Source organism: Cynoglossus semilaevis, chromosome 12, assembly GCF_000523025.1.
Source record: "Cynoglossus semilaevis isolate Cse_v1.0 chromosome 12, Cse_v1.0, whole genome shotgun sequence".
NCBI classification, from domain to species: domain Eukaryota; kingdom Metazoa; phylum Chordata; class Actinopteri; order Pleuronectiformes; family Cynoglossidae; genus Cynoglossus; species Cynoglossus semilaevis.
Genome location: NC_024318.1, coordinates 7,725,002 through 7,739,343, shown reverse-complemented (window position 1 = coordinate 7,739,343; position 14,342 = coordinate 7,725,002). Strand labels below are relative to the sequence as shown.

The 14,342-nt window shown below is 41.9% G+C and overlaps 3 protein-coding genes across 14 annotated transcripts in view; 1 reads left to right on the top strand and 2 right to left on the bottom strand.

The window, feature by feature from the left end:
- LOC103387282 (neurexin-1a) overlaps positions 1 to 2,404 on the bottom strand; it is a 285,061-nt gene extending 282,657 nt beyond the window's left edge. For 6 of the 11 annotated variants that reach the window (XM_025060587.1, XM_025060595.1, XM_025060590.1 and 3 more), the window contains exon 1: positions 1,879 to 2,403. The gene's annotated coding sequence lies outside the window, so the exon portion shown is untranslated. Of the gene's footprint in view, positions 1 to 1,878 lie in introns of all 11 variants that reach the window. The other 5 variants (XM_025060588.1, XM_025060596.1, XM_025060592.1 and 2 more) reach the window with 2 other exon arrangements.
- Positions 2,405 to 5,283: 2,879 nt separating this feature from the next.
- erlec1 (endoplasmic reticulum lectin 1) lies at positions 5,284 to 10,339 on the top strand. Of its 2 annotated transcripts, none has more exons than XM_008321842.3 (14): positions 5,284 to 5,630; positions 5,765 to 5,869; positions 6,198 to 6,278; positions 6,425 to 6,502; positions 6,601 to 6,661; positions 6,984 to 7,030; positions 7,123 to 7,346; positions 7,444 to 7,588; positions 8,161 to 8,322; positions 8,406 to 8,465; positions 8,601 to 8,725; positions 8,816 to 8,893; positions 9,034 to 9,109; positions 9,517 to 10,339. In XM_008321842.3, the coding sequence occupies exons 1-14, from the start codon at positions 5,490 to 5,492 to the stop codon at positions 9,586 to 9,588; spliced, it is 1,455 nt and encodes a 484-aa protein (XP_008320064.1). In that variant the 5' UTR covers positions 5,284 to 5,489; the 3' UTR covers positions 9,589 to 10,339. The 2 variants fall into 2 exon arrangements, with proteins under 2 accessions (XP_008320064.1, XP_008320063.1); XM_008321841.3 differs by having other exon boundaries at positions 5,285 to 5,630; positions 6,598 to 6,661.
- On the bottom strand, positions 10,093 to 14,266 carry gpr75 (G protein-coupled receptor 75). Its single transcript, XM_008321840.3, is given in 3 exon segments — positions 10,093 to 12,585; positions 12,588 to 13,219; positions 13,514 to 14,266. Coding segments are annotated over 2 exon segments (1,662 nt in total). The 5' UTR covers positions 13,095 to 13,219; positions 13,514 to 14,266; the 3' UTR covers positions 10,093 to 11,430.
- Positions 14,267 to 14,342: the final 76 nt, after the last annotated feature.

Here is a 14,342-nt window from a genome sequence, read left to right as displayed (position 1 = left end):
AGAGCCGAAGGTGAGAAGCCAAGCAGTCAGCTGTGAGGGACTTCCCAGGTAGATGCTGTGGCTACATCATTAATTTATCCCAGTTTAGGATGTGGCAGGGAGTTCAAAGCTCGCCTTTGTGTATCACTGCGTGCATCCTTTTGCCTTCCTTCAGGCTCCGAGCAGCCTGGCAATTTGGGTAGAGGCAGGTGGAGTAGCAGGTCAGGAGAGAAGAGGAAGCAGCATGGATGCTGCCAGTCACACAGGGCTCAGAAGAATGAGTGGCTCGGCCCTGCAGGACCATTGGGCAGATGGCTGCCTCAGAATAATGACCAGGTGACATCTGCAGCGTGAACAAGCCATCAGGCTTAGAGACTCACCTTGACCCACCAGGCAATTCAAGTTGCCTCTTCTGAACCCTCTTCTTCTCTACCACCTCCTTCCTTTTCTCAAATATTTCCTCCTGCAATTTTATCAGGTTACACCAACGAATGGAGAACTATAACGGCCCATTGATTTAAGTGTCTTAACTCCCTGAGAAGGAGGTGTGAGAATGTCCTGAAAAAACATTAACAGATTTCATGTGGGTGTTTGAATTGAATTTTCTTCAATACACTCCGGAGCCATTCACTGCCTCCATCAATGCTGAAAGCCTGTGGGTAAATTGGTCTAAGCCATTCTTCCTTCTAAACAAAACTCCACACCACAGGAAGATTTTTGTAACCCAAATACGCCCTGATATCAGGCCTGATTAACAACATCACTGAGGTTCTTTCCTTTTTTCCAGTTTTAAAAACACGGCTCGTGTCTTGTCCAAAGAGTCATACGCACTGACGATGTGATGCTGTGCACAAAGGTCATCTTTTGACAGCAACAAGATCATGAAAAGGTCAGATTCATATTGCACTTTGGAAAAGAGGCAGTGTGATACCAACCTGCCAATATAATTCCTACACGTCTTCTTTGACTGGGTGTTAACACCGTACAGTGTTTGCTAAATAGGTTACTGTGGCTGCAAATGAGCCAGCAAACTAAATGGAAGAGATGAAGTTGGGGCACAACTTTGTGGAATAAAAAAATTACTTTGTAGCTGCAACACCAGAGAACACATGGGCTGTGTTGGCATTCAATTATTGAACAGCAGTATTCCAGTATTTTTGCAAACCAAACACTAAATATCCAAAATACAACAAAAACACAGGGCAGTAAGACAGCAATACAGTAGGTGATTATATACAAGTTCTTACAAAACCAGACAGCAGAGCGACTACAGACAGAGCCCCACAGGAAAGTAAACAACGGGAAGACAAAGAACCAGGTAAGCGCACAGAGCATGAATACAGTGGAGATAAGTGGACGCAGGTGAGCAGCATCAGAGCTGGGCGTTTAATTGGATTGGAAGTTAAACAAGCCAAGAACATTACAGACTCACTGACAGGATCTAGATTTATGTGGGAGCCAACACGGTCTACAGAGGACTGAATGTGATGATGTACACAAAGGTATACATATACACATTCATACATACAGCTACATATATATATAGTAGTATACAGCCAGCCATTATGTAGTCCAGTCACAAACATAAAAACACACCATGAACTCTCATAGTAAGCAGCCAACCCTGAGATGGATCCATCACAAAATCAGCCAATAAATCAATGAAATAAATATCCATCCAGGCACCAAATAACAAGAATAAACACTGAGAAATGATAAGTCGATGTAGCACCATGGACAGCGCCATGCATAACTTTCAACTCGTACAGTAAAGTACATGCCAAGAGCGAAGCAGCCGTGTCAACAACGCACCAAAGCGGGTGCTGACGCACGTGCGCAACCAAACTCCAACGCACGTAAACATACACACACACACACACACACAGAATTTTAACTTACTTTGAACGAGGCTCTTTTTCCCCAGTCCATTCCTGTTCTGTCTCGACAGTACTGAATGCTGTGTTTTCGTCCGTCCAAATCCAGTTGTCAACGAATCTCTTCTGCGTAATCCTTAATTTCTGTTGAGTTTTGCGTTTGTGCAACGCAGTAACACAGAATGTTTGTGACCGTAGAAGGTTACGAAGAACAAAAAAGGCTCACAAGTTGATTCTCCCGTAGACAATGAAGGACATGCGATCAGAATGTTGGCTGAAGTGTTTTTTATATCACGAGTTTATTTTACTCTTGGTCGTCTGTGATGTCACCAATCAACCGTGAATAAGACAGGTGTGCCTTATATATTGATAGTGTCGGTTGAACTGCTCCCGGATCAATCTCTGTTTGCATTTTTGCACGCTTCAGACAAAATACTCTTTTTACAAGCTCACGAATTTCGTTTTGTTATAAATAACTGTGGAGTTCTTACACTCGTCCATTTCATTGAACTTTAAACGCTGAACGCTGGTGACGTCTTCTGACAGGTGACTTATGCGCTGGTCTCGGTAAAGCCCTGATAGGCTGATTGGGCTGTCAATCAAAAGTACACCTAGAAAAAGTTTGCGTTACAATTATCTCTAACTACAATTAATAACAGACCAAAGGCTAAAATCATAATGGATACTTTGTACATGAGATGCAAAACACAATTAAAAATAACAAAATGCAGTTAAAATCTACAGACAAAGACGAAAATAACAAAATGCAGTTAAAATCTACAAACAAAGACGATGTTGTTAATATGAAGAACAACTACAAAGTGCCTGATAAAAGACATAGAAACCAGCTAGTGTTATAGTGTTTTTTTTTAACACGTACTATTTACCAGTCTGTACGTGGTATGTGTGTAAGGAGCTTCACACATTGGCTTTGTGACAGACTTTTCGTTCTCAGATGTTATACTGGAAAAAAAATATCCATACATAGTTTTTTCCCCATGAACACATCATCTGGCTCGGTCCATCTGTTGTCCAAACTGCTGCCAATTAGATTTTTCAACTGCATTCAATCACGATGGAATCAGTGTTTCTTTGCATCAATGGCATTGGACCAGCCTGTCAAATATTAACAATAGCATTCACTGCATTCATCTGTCATACAGAGTATAATAATAATAAAAAACTACATGCAACAAATATGTCTTTTGATATTTGGGTTGGGTTTTCACACTTATCTGAAGACATTATGACCTTATTTTATTTTATAACGGATATACAGACGGGCCATGGATCAAAGAGCCACATGTTAAAGTTTCAATTCTTCATCTAGTCGGCCTATACAGTAGCTCTGTTTCACACCTTGCAGTATCTGGGTCACTCACTTTAAGACTGTGAAGGAACAATAAATGATTCAATCCCAGAGTCTCTTTAGCTCTGTAGCTTTAGCTGCGAGACTCTTCTATCAGATTAAAACGTATAATGCATTCCTCAGTTACTACTACAGTTACACTTACTGTTAAAAAAACACATATTACTCACTATATACTTATAAAATACAAAATATAATGTTCCTGTAGCCTGTAAATACCAGAAGAATAAAGCTGTATTTAGATGTATTCAAAGATTCACGTGTGAAATATAAATATCCTTACAAATTATCCAGAACAGGTGTGTAGGTACTGCATCGATAGCCAAAATATTTATCACTATCACAAGTATCCAGAAGTGATGTGATGGCCTGGACCTGCTCTCTCTGAGATTTTTTTATTCAGGCGATAAACATGAGTCATAAACAAATATAGCTCGACCAGCTATGATCCTTCCAAACAAAATACTCTCACATTATCATTTCTGTAGTGATGTTGAGAGCAACTCTCTGATCCACCATCATGGTTAAATCAATGTCTCTCATTTTGCCGACTTGGGGTTATTGCTTCTTTGCAGGACACATTTAGCTAGCAGCTTTTTGCCTAAAGTCCTTAAGGTTGTAACATTTGGTCATTTAGTTTGATTTGTACTCGTGAACCCTCTAAGCCCAAGATTGGCTTAAGCACACTTCAAATGCATAACATGTGGTGGACCTTATCTTTCTGAAATCTAAACTTAAAAGTGTTTGCCTTAAAAAAAATCATGAACTGCAGCAGAATATAAAGTATGATGTTATAGTCATTGATTCTAAACATGCACCACAGTGAAAGCGATAAATAATTCAGGTGTTTTGTATGGACTCCAAGTCTGTGGCGGAAATGTCAGGCAAAAGGAACACTTCTGGTGAGGGAGAACCTATTTAAATTACAGAAGTACAACTCGTGGTTCTACTTCACACAAATCAATACTGACTGTCATTAGGAAAAGTGACAATATTGATCTGACATCTGACATATTCCGTGGATATTTTTTGCTAACAGCTCTGATAGATAGATTCATCTCAATCGAGACACTTCAAATGCCAAAATTAATTCCTCCACGCTCCCTCTGGATTGATGTTATTTTAGCCGGGCCGATGACAGTCTGATCAATTATGCATTCATCGTGTGGAAGGCATCTTCAAAAATCATCTTCTTTCTGGTAAAGTTAAAAAAAAATTAAAAATCTAAAGAGGTGAGTTTGTGCTGCAGCCTTTTAATAAAATCTGTATATTTTACTCAGAGTATTTACAGTCTATAAGTACGGAGGCTACTGTGCAGTGAAGTACATATGTGTGAGTATGTGGAGTACAGGACTGGTTGTGGAAAGTGGAGGAAGTAGTAGAAGGTTTTCTTGCTTTTACTATCCCGTCAATACCCCTTTCTCTATCTGTTAAAATCTTCACTCTTTCTTCCCTTTGGTACGTCCACACATTCTAGCATCAACAGCTCCCCCAACAGGTGAAAAAATGCGCTACTACAGGAATGCATTGTACTTTACTGTCAGACGAACTTGTTATTATAACTAAAACGCATCACCACATATATTTGTATTTCCAAGGCCTGTGTTTTAAATTTTGTTTCCATATGAATACTTTAAACACTGGGGGAGCATTGTTTACTGTCATTCAGCACCGAGTTGTGCTGAATCAAGGGTAGGGCGCAGAGAGGCAGTGTTGTGGGTATTTTTGTAAAAGGCACCACAGGGATAAAACTGTAATAAAACAAACATATACTTGCAGTAAATAGGATGTGCAGCCGTGTTGTCTAACAATATGGTCCTGGCTTGATTGTCTCATAGATTTTCGGGTCAGAAGTAGACTGTTTAATGGTAGGTGAATGAAGGTATTTAAATAGCATGATGTGATACATGGCACAGCACACAGGTTTGAGGGTTATTTATATATATATGTGTGTGTATGTATATATACAGTATAAGCAGAACGTTCAATTCCTTATATCGCCGTTAGAGGGCAATAATGATATTTTACTTCAGTACGGAGGCGGATGGGCGGAACCACGACGTGGCACGTAAACAGTTCACTTCCTGTATTATGTGCTCTGTGTTGACAACTGCCGAGGATTGACTTAGGCTACGTATACTAAACGACCCGGACTTTTTAGCACCTGTCATTCAGCCCTCAGGCCGGGGCCGCTGTGTGGTAAAGGAAGAGGTGGTCTTACATGAGGAACCGGCTGTGGTGAAGAGCTCCGCGGCCCGACAGGAGACATGACGGCCGGGCTGCTCGTGGTAGTGGTCGGGGGGCTGCTGGAAGTCTGCGCCGGTGTGTCCGCTAACCGAGGGGGCTATCCCTCCTTTACGGACGAGATTCCGTTTAAAATCACCTGGCCAGACGCTGACTTCACACTGGTAGGTCTGCTTCATGAATATTGTTTTAGGGATCATTAGTTGCATTAGTTGCGTTGGCTGTCACCTGTGTAGCCTGCACCATATTCAGAGTCGTTTTGCTCTGCCTGCTGTAGTAACAACTCTGTGGTTTACAGCCAACGTCAGGGCCCCTTTATAATGAGGACGACTTTGTTATCATGATGACAACAGAGAAGGAGAAGTACAAGTGTATGCTGCCTTCACTGACAACCGGAGACGAGGTAAGCAGCTTCGATACGTGACCCCACGTGATGGAGAGATGGGTGTTTCGTCTTGGGCTGGATAGGAAAGTGATAGCTGTGTTTATTTTATGTCCTCTCTCTGTTAGGTTGTTATAAGTTAACATCCTGGAAATCTGAACATAATTATTTAAAGTCAACAGTTCATGTTTATAGCCCTAAATTGTAACCTTTTTTTGCCCTGCTTGTCGAATTGTCTGACTTCCAGCATGGTGCAACTAACACGTTCAAACCTTTCTTCAGTTTAATCCATTATGGTCCAAAAACATTGAAGTGGCCTTATGTTGCTTTGTGTGTGCTGCTCTTTCAGGATGGTGATAAGGAGTACAGAGGTCCGACTCCTGCTGACCTCCTGGGGCCACTGTTCAAACGCAGCAGCTGCTCCTACAGGGTGAGTCTAGAGTATAACTAGGTTTCTGTTCTCCTTTCCACCTGCGTATGATTTACATACATCTTTCATTACTGAGACCAAATGTGTTTCCATAAGAGGTACAGTACTCTGTCAGCAGACCACAAATATGCCTCTTATCATTGCAGATTGAGTTGTACTGGACGTATGAATTATGTCACGGGAAGCATGTACGACAGTATCATGAAGAAAAAGAGACGGGGCAGGTCAGCGGGTTCACTCACATGGTTTACTTTTGCCGACCTGTTTTGAAAACATTAAAAAAGATGTTAAAGGTGACAGACTTTTTGTGTTTTCTCAGAAGATCAGCGTTCAAGAATACTTCCTGGGGAATATGGCACAGAAAAGTGAGCAGACGGAGACGGGTGGGTCTCAGTTTCGGCTCGTGGTTCTCAAACTTTTTCTGCAACACCTCTTTTATGATGGGACTTAGCCCCCAGGTCCACATTTTCACAGCTACTGCATTAAAACACCACTGAACACACTAGAAAAAGCTATTGAGGAAATAACATTACAAATCAACGTGATTTCCCCTCTGTAGAAATTAAATTATTTAAATGGTAATTAATTTAACTTGCTGTTTCTTTGTCCCTTGCAATATTTCTTTGCCCTCCAGGGGGCCCACTGGCTACATAATTTGTAGGCTGTCTTGGTTTTTGTTATTTCAAAACATTTCTTTTTTATTAGATAAAGAAGAAGAGGCACCAAAGACCAAATCAACCACTGAGTCAGAAGTGAGTATAAAAATAATGCTTAAATCTTTAAAAAAAAAACAAAAAAACAATTATATTCTTGTAGCACTCATTTTACTTTTCCTTCCATCCAGGTGCACACTAAGAACATAGAAGGTCAACTCACTCCCTACTATTCAGTGGAAATGGGAAACGGAACTCCGTGTGTGCTTAAACAGAACCAGCCTCGCTCCACGTCTGTCCTGTACGTGTGTCACCCAGAGGCCAAGCATGAGATCTTGTCAGTGGCTGAAGTAACGACCTGTGAATATGAGGTGGTGGTGTTGACGCCACTTCTATGTGCTCACCCGAAGTACAGGTAAGATTCCCAAAAGCTCACGAGAGTACGCCATAGTCAAAGATTAATTCCACAATAAGCGCCATTTTAATATACTCCTTCCTTTACTTCCTGCCAGATTTAAGTCGTCCCCAGTGAACGCCATCTTCTGCCAGGCTCTGGCGGGCTCCCCACTGCGACCGCAGCGTCTTGCCCAGTTGGACAAGGAGCAGGAGGAGCAGCTGAAGCCACCGTTTAGCAGCTCTACCTTTGAGAGCAGAGAGGTGAGACGTTAAAGACAAAGTCGCCGGAGAAACAGTTGCTTTTTCACTTTTAAGTCCTTAAGCGATTTCTGCATCTGTGACAGTATGTGGATTAGACACACATTGTATCCCATATCCCAATTCCACCATCCATTCACTTATCATTGCTGTAATTCAGTCGGTAACGGTAAAGGTATGTGTATTGATGTTGAACTACTATACACTAATGTTTCAGCGCACGTGTTACCTAATTTTATTTAAATGTGTCGAGGGTAACCATGGTAATGCTGAGCAGAACACATCTGTGACTGCGACAGGACACAGTTCCTACTGGTCATTCAAATTAGTTTCAGCTAATTTAATTTGGTTAGCAGTTAGCATGGACGATTCTGCAGTAACCTATTTCAAAATATAGAGAAAACTTAATAGTAGTCTGTAGTGTCTCGCTCTGTCACCGCAGTCATAAAGGAAGCATGGAGGATCCACAGATGATTGGTTGTTCTCAAATTCATTAATATCTTTATAAAACATTTTTAAATTTGTTCTAATGTATTTTTAGTAGTGAGTACTACATCCTTTGACATTTTTTGTAGGAGGAGGCTGCACCTGTGAGAGAGGAGTCTTTCACCTCCACTCACAAACCCATAACAGTTGGAGGTCAGTCTCAGGTCACCGTGGGCACCACCCACATCTCCCGCTTGACTGACGACCAACTGATCAAGGAGTTCCTCAGCGGCTCCTACTGTCTGCACGGGGTAAGGCACTCAGATCTGTAAACTCCTAGTCGAGCTTTATACAACTATGATGAGGTTTGGTTTAATCATAATCTGTGTTTTAGGGAGTAGGCTGGTGGAAATACGAGTTCTGTTACGGCAGGCATGTCTACCAGTACCATGAGGTGAGGGTCCCACCGTACAGTGCTTGTTGGTCGGGCTCTGGGGAGTAATAGATAATATAGAAATTTTTAGAAGTAATAGAACATTTAATCATTGTACCAATGCCGAAAATTATCCGTTTTTTTTTTTTTTTTCAGGACAAAGAGCAAGGAAAGAACATTGTGGTGGTGGGCAGCTGGAACGCTGAGGAGCACATGGAGTGGGCGAAGAAGAACGTTGCCAGATCGTACCAGTTCAAGGACGACGGGGTGCAGAAAGTCAAGTAAGACTAAATGTCTCAACCAAAATCTTTTGTGTAAAGTTACACCCCTAACATTTTCCCACCATCTTATTTTCTTCCATTTTTCAACAGGTTGGTTTCTCACTTTTATGGCCACGGAGACATTTGTGATTTGACAGGGAAGCCCCGACAAGTCATTGTCAAGCTGAAGTAAGTGACTGTTGTTGGAGGGCGGTGTGTGTGTGTGTTTGTGTGTGCGTGTTGTTCTGAGTCACTAAAAGAGTAACACATTACCCAGTGATTCAGTGTTGTTTTGGTCATCCCATGCTTTTTTTTCCCCTTTCTGTCAGATGTAAAGAGTCTGAGTCTCCACACGCTGTCACTGTCTACATGCTGGAGCCTCAGACTTGTCAGTACATCCTTGGGGTAAGTGCTCTCTTTTTTAAATACAGCAATGAGACACAAACAAAACAAGAAAAACCTCTGAGCAACACAAATATTTACGTAAAACCTTCGTCTTACGTGAAAGAGAATCAATACAACCAAACAGTGATGTGTCACAGTCCTTTCGTGTTGATAACCGAGGCAAAACGTAAGGCTCAGTGACAGCATTACTTCAACAAGCAACAATGAATATACATTATATGCAAGAAAACAGCCATATACCAGGGAAAAACGCTTTTGTTATATTTTAGGGCTCAATAAATCATGATTCATTTTAATTGTGATTGATCATGATTATTTTTATCAAAGTTTTTGTTTGATTGAAAGATCATATTATTATATAAATCGGTTAACTTAACCTGACAGACATCTTCCTTCTGTCTTTCAAGGTGGAGTCTCCAGTCATTTGCAGCATACTCGACACTGCTGATGAACATGGACTTCTGTCACTCTCTCGCTAAAATGATCAAGGTCATGTGACTGCAGCAATGCATGAAGGACAGTCAAAGAAAGAAGGAAAGCCTATGGACAATTAACCCAGAAGCCTAACTACTGAAGAGAGAGAGAGAGAGAGAGAGAGATGCCCATGGAACTGCGCTACATGCCAAAATCTCCACCATCCAGAATGAATTTGATCCCAGCAAAGGTTTATGTAGCAACATGCCCTGACCTGTGCACCAGATAATGCTACATTATGACATCGCCATCTCAGACTCCATACAAGGAGATTTATCACCTGTCCTTAAAACAACTATGCCTCTGTTTAGGTTTTTAAAAAAATCAGCTAAGTAAAACATAAATCAGGGGATTTGTGATCATCAGGGGAAGCTAATATTGTTCACTGTCTCTCAAATTGTGTGTGTGTGTGAGTGAGTGTTTGATTGCGTGCGAGTGTGATACAAATGTTTAGAGGTTTGACTGTGTATTATGGTTTTTGTTCAGTTCTACCAAGGCAGGTCTTGATGTTTTTTTTCTTTTGTTCTGCAGTGTAAATATGTGATGTGTTAAATTGTAAGGGCGAGTTACAAAAAAAAAACCTTTCATATCAGTTTGTAGGATGTACAGAATGTAAAATACAAGTGTATGTATATCTATGTGTGTGTGTGTGTAATTCAAAACTGCACTCGGGGAAACCGATCACTGCTGTATTACATGATGGGATGAAAACCAATGCATTGTGAGGAAAAGAATAAAACAAAGAGATTAAACTGACATCGATTTATCTCGATTAATCATGATTAATCACGATAGTCATTAATCTGACTTAAATTTGTAATCGATTAACCGCACTAATTTTAATATATCACAACGAAACAAGAGAAGTGCTGAAAGAACATTTATAGTCACGCTTAATGTATTTTGCCAGCGTTTATTCTGTACCACCAGAGGGTGCTGAAGCCAAATGCAAAAAGCAAAATAAGCATTAGCAGTAATTTCTTTGGAAAACAAAAAGTAAATTTAAATAAGTTTAAAGACGTTAGCCCTAAAGTGCGGACGATAAGCCAAAAATAATTAAATATAGTGGGAATATACAGTCAGCCATGTTTAAATCACAAGGTGACTGGACAAAGAGAGGGATTGAGAAATATTGTATCAGCAATGTGAAAATCAGTGAGAAATATGATGAAACATGGAGTTCTAGATGAGGCTGAATTTGTTATTAAAACAAATCCATACTGATTACAATACAACAATTTTACAATAATATTTTTTTTTTAAAATTGCTTTTGCTGGCTAACTTCATCATTTATTCATTTTAGCCCTTTGGACACCAAAAGCAAAGATCCATTACACTGGCCAAACATTTATTGTTTAAAAAAAATTGTATATGTTCCACTAACACGTTTTTCTCGAGAAGCGAAAATGTCAAAGTGCGGACAAAATGCTGTTAACATCCACGCGTGGGCCTGTGCAGGGTTTGACAGCAGCTGATATCAACACTCTGCAACGTCAGCCAAAGAGTTGGCAGCAGTCAGAGCAGCAACTGTAACCTGCAGTGAAACATTACAGTCTCAGGGTATTATGGCACATGCATGTGCGAGAGGGAAGGCGGGAGAGTGAGTGACGTGTGAAAATTCCATATCTGTAAAATAAATATATTAAATAACGGATAATTCTTTTTTCACAGACAATTATTTACACATTATTTTTGCACGTTTTTGAACCCAAGACCAAGCTTATGACTGGTTCTAGAAATGTTCCATTCACAAAAACAACATAAATAACCTGTGTCCGTTTCCTTCTTTTGATTCATGCTTGACTTCAAGTCAAAGTGAAACTCCTTGCACTGTACAGATCTTTGATCAGACCGAGGGGATGGGAATTTGGTGAACTGAGGTGCTTTCAAAGTCTTGCACAGAGTCCTGGTGAGTGTGGTAGTGCATGGCTACATATGACTTAGCAAAGGCAAATGTCTGGGAGCTAACAGGCTGCAAGCTAGTGGGCGAGCTGGGCCCTGCGGAGGGACTGCTGTTGTATATGCTGTAGTAGGGCTCAATGCGGGTGTTGATAGGGGTGGAGGTGCTTGGAGGGCGAGGTTTGCGCACACCTGTTGCCTTTGGACTACCAACACAATCCCGTGAATGACTTGGCCCACAGGCCTGGTCAACCAACCTCCTCTGTGGTTTGGGTGACAACATGTAGGCCGAGTTGGTTTCATGGTGCGAAGACTTATTGCGATTCACTTCCAGGCTGCCTTTCCCCATTGCATGCAGACGAGTCTTTTGCTTGCAACAGAGAAAACCCAAGGCTGCCCAGTGAACACAGCACAACACGCGACGACGAAGGCCAGCGCTGTTGCGTGAGTACACGAAAGGATTGATGCCGGACTTGAGAAAGATGAGCACAAAGCCGCACAGTTCAAACTGGTAATGTGCAAAGTTACTTTTTGGTGACAAAACATCTTGTGCCAGAGACACCCCCATTGGCAGACAGCAAATCAGCACTGAGAACACAATGACAATACAGGTGACAACTGCCTTTGAGTCTTTAGCTGTGGCTAAGTTGACTGTTGACACCAGCTGGCAGCAGGTGGCGCCCTGGGCGGCACCAGGAACCAAAGGGTGGCCCGTCCTGTTGACGTAGGAGTTTGTCTGGACATTCTGCAGTTTGTTGTACATCTGGTTACGGTACAGTGGTGGGCCTTGGACACCACACTGCATGCTCTCAAAGCCTGCTGCAATGAGGGGGGGTGGGGGCGGAGGACATGTGGCATCCACTGTGATGATGGGACATTTTCTCACTCGTGCATTCTTTCTCAGAGTCTGAGCAATCATCAGATAGGACACAGACACCACAGCTACACAAAAGGCAAAGTCTGACAGGTAAACGTACAACACAACCCTAGCCTGTCCACTGCCCAGACCAAAATGTGGCAGACAGGGTCCGTCTCTATGTGGATACGCTCGCATGGTGAGCAGAGCAGCCATGGTGAAGCTGGACATCCGGTTGTGCAACGGGACACCAAGGGCAAAGCATTGCAGCCCAATGTGCGACGGAAAGAGGCGGTGCGGTTGGGCTGCTGCCCCAGGACCATCCGCAATCTGTGCAAAGCAATGACAGCTACGGTCTCCAGAGACATGATGATGAACCCCGAGCTGGTCAAATGGAAGGCGAAACAGAAACTCTTTGACACACCATCAGCTCCACCGGCATCCAAGAAGAGCACCAGTGCAAACATGGGCGCAGTCACACAACAAATGAACAGGTCACAGAAGGAGAGGTTGAGGATCATGAAGTCAAAGTTTGTGCGGAACTTGCGAAAAGCAGGGTCAAAAAAGGACAGAAACACCACCAGGTTCCCGTATGAGCCCAGGCAAAAGATAAAAATGAGGAGCAGGGAACATAAGGTCAACGTGGCAGGGTGAATCACGGCCCAACTGGTTGAGCTCTGGGTGCCCAGGGTGCCATTGAAGGTCTGATGTCTTGGCACATCCACCAGGTCTGATGGTGTAACAGTGGTGTTCATTGTATTACCAGCAATTTATATGAAATCAACAGTCACCAGTTGGTACATCATTCCTCTGTATGGAGGGAGGACATGATGATCACAGCGTCGGCTGCCTCCGTCATTGCTGCCACCTTGGTGGAGGGCTGTAAGGAAAAAAGGCATTTTATTAGATGCAGTATTTGACCCCAGTTACATTTAGATTGGGTTATCTTCATATTTAATGTTTTTTTTCTCTCAGAAACACGCTTCTTAATGCAGTATGCACCAACTGCCTTTGACCAATTATACCCTGCAGCGCCCCCCTACCCTCCCCAAACGATCTCACCTTGCTCCTACAGAGGCTACTCAAATCCACAGCATAAAATTACAACAGTTGTACATACATTTATACATACTCTAAACCGTCCGTCTATGTAGTGCATTCAAATGTAACGTACCTTCAATACTCAACGGTGTCTCCATCATCCTATTCCAGCGGTGTGGTCACCAGGGGGAGGAAAAAACTGCAGCCGATGATCCACAACTGAGCGATTTAGAGGGACATTAAATTCGTTTCGTTGATTAAAATTTGGCGAAAGATTTTCTTTTAGAGATTACGTCGTTAAAAAGAACCCACACAACGCGTTTCATGGCTGTACATCCATTCTTTTACACCGAGGGGCTGCACTGAGGATGAGTATGAAGTCACTGCCTACGTATGTGAGCATGAGCATTATTACCACTGCATTAAAGTAGCGCCGCTGTAAAGGCTAACGTCGCCTCTGTGCTGCGGGAACAGATTATAATGGAGTTAAAAAATCACGTAAATGATTTCAGAAGATGCGCCAGATAGTTTGGGTTTCAAGAAAAATATATATTTGTTATATTCTTTCAGCTAAAATTGGAGTCTGACGAAAGAGGCTGTGTAATATACAGTATGCAGCGTTTCTCAAGTTGTGGGTCATGAGACATGATCGGTTCACAGAAGTAACAGGGTCATTCTCACCACGCATCTCATACATTCTTTACTGTTAAAATCACAATTCCAAATATTGATGATTGTTGACCATGACTCCTCACTTCCAACACCTTTGCACCAGAAAATATAAAATGGCATGCCTAACCAGCACAAACCACCAATTTGCATAAATTTAAATAAAAAAAAAAAATTTAACAACACCTACCCTGCTGACTCTTGATTTAATTCATCTTCTTTTGGCTTTGTGATTTATAAGTTGCACAGCCTTTTCCCCAAAGGTAAATGTAATCGTTAAATGCACTCAACAA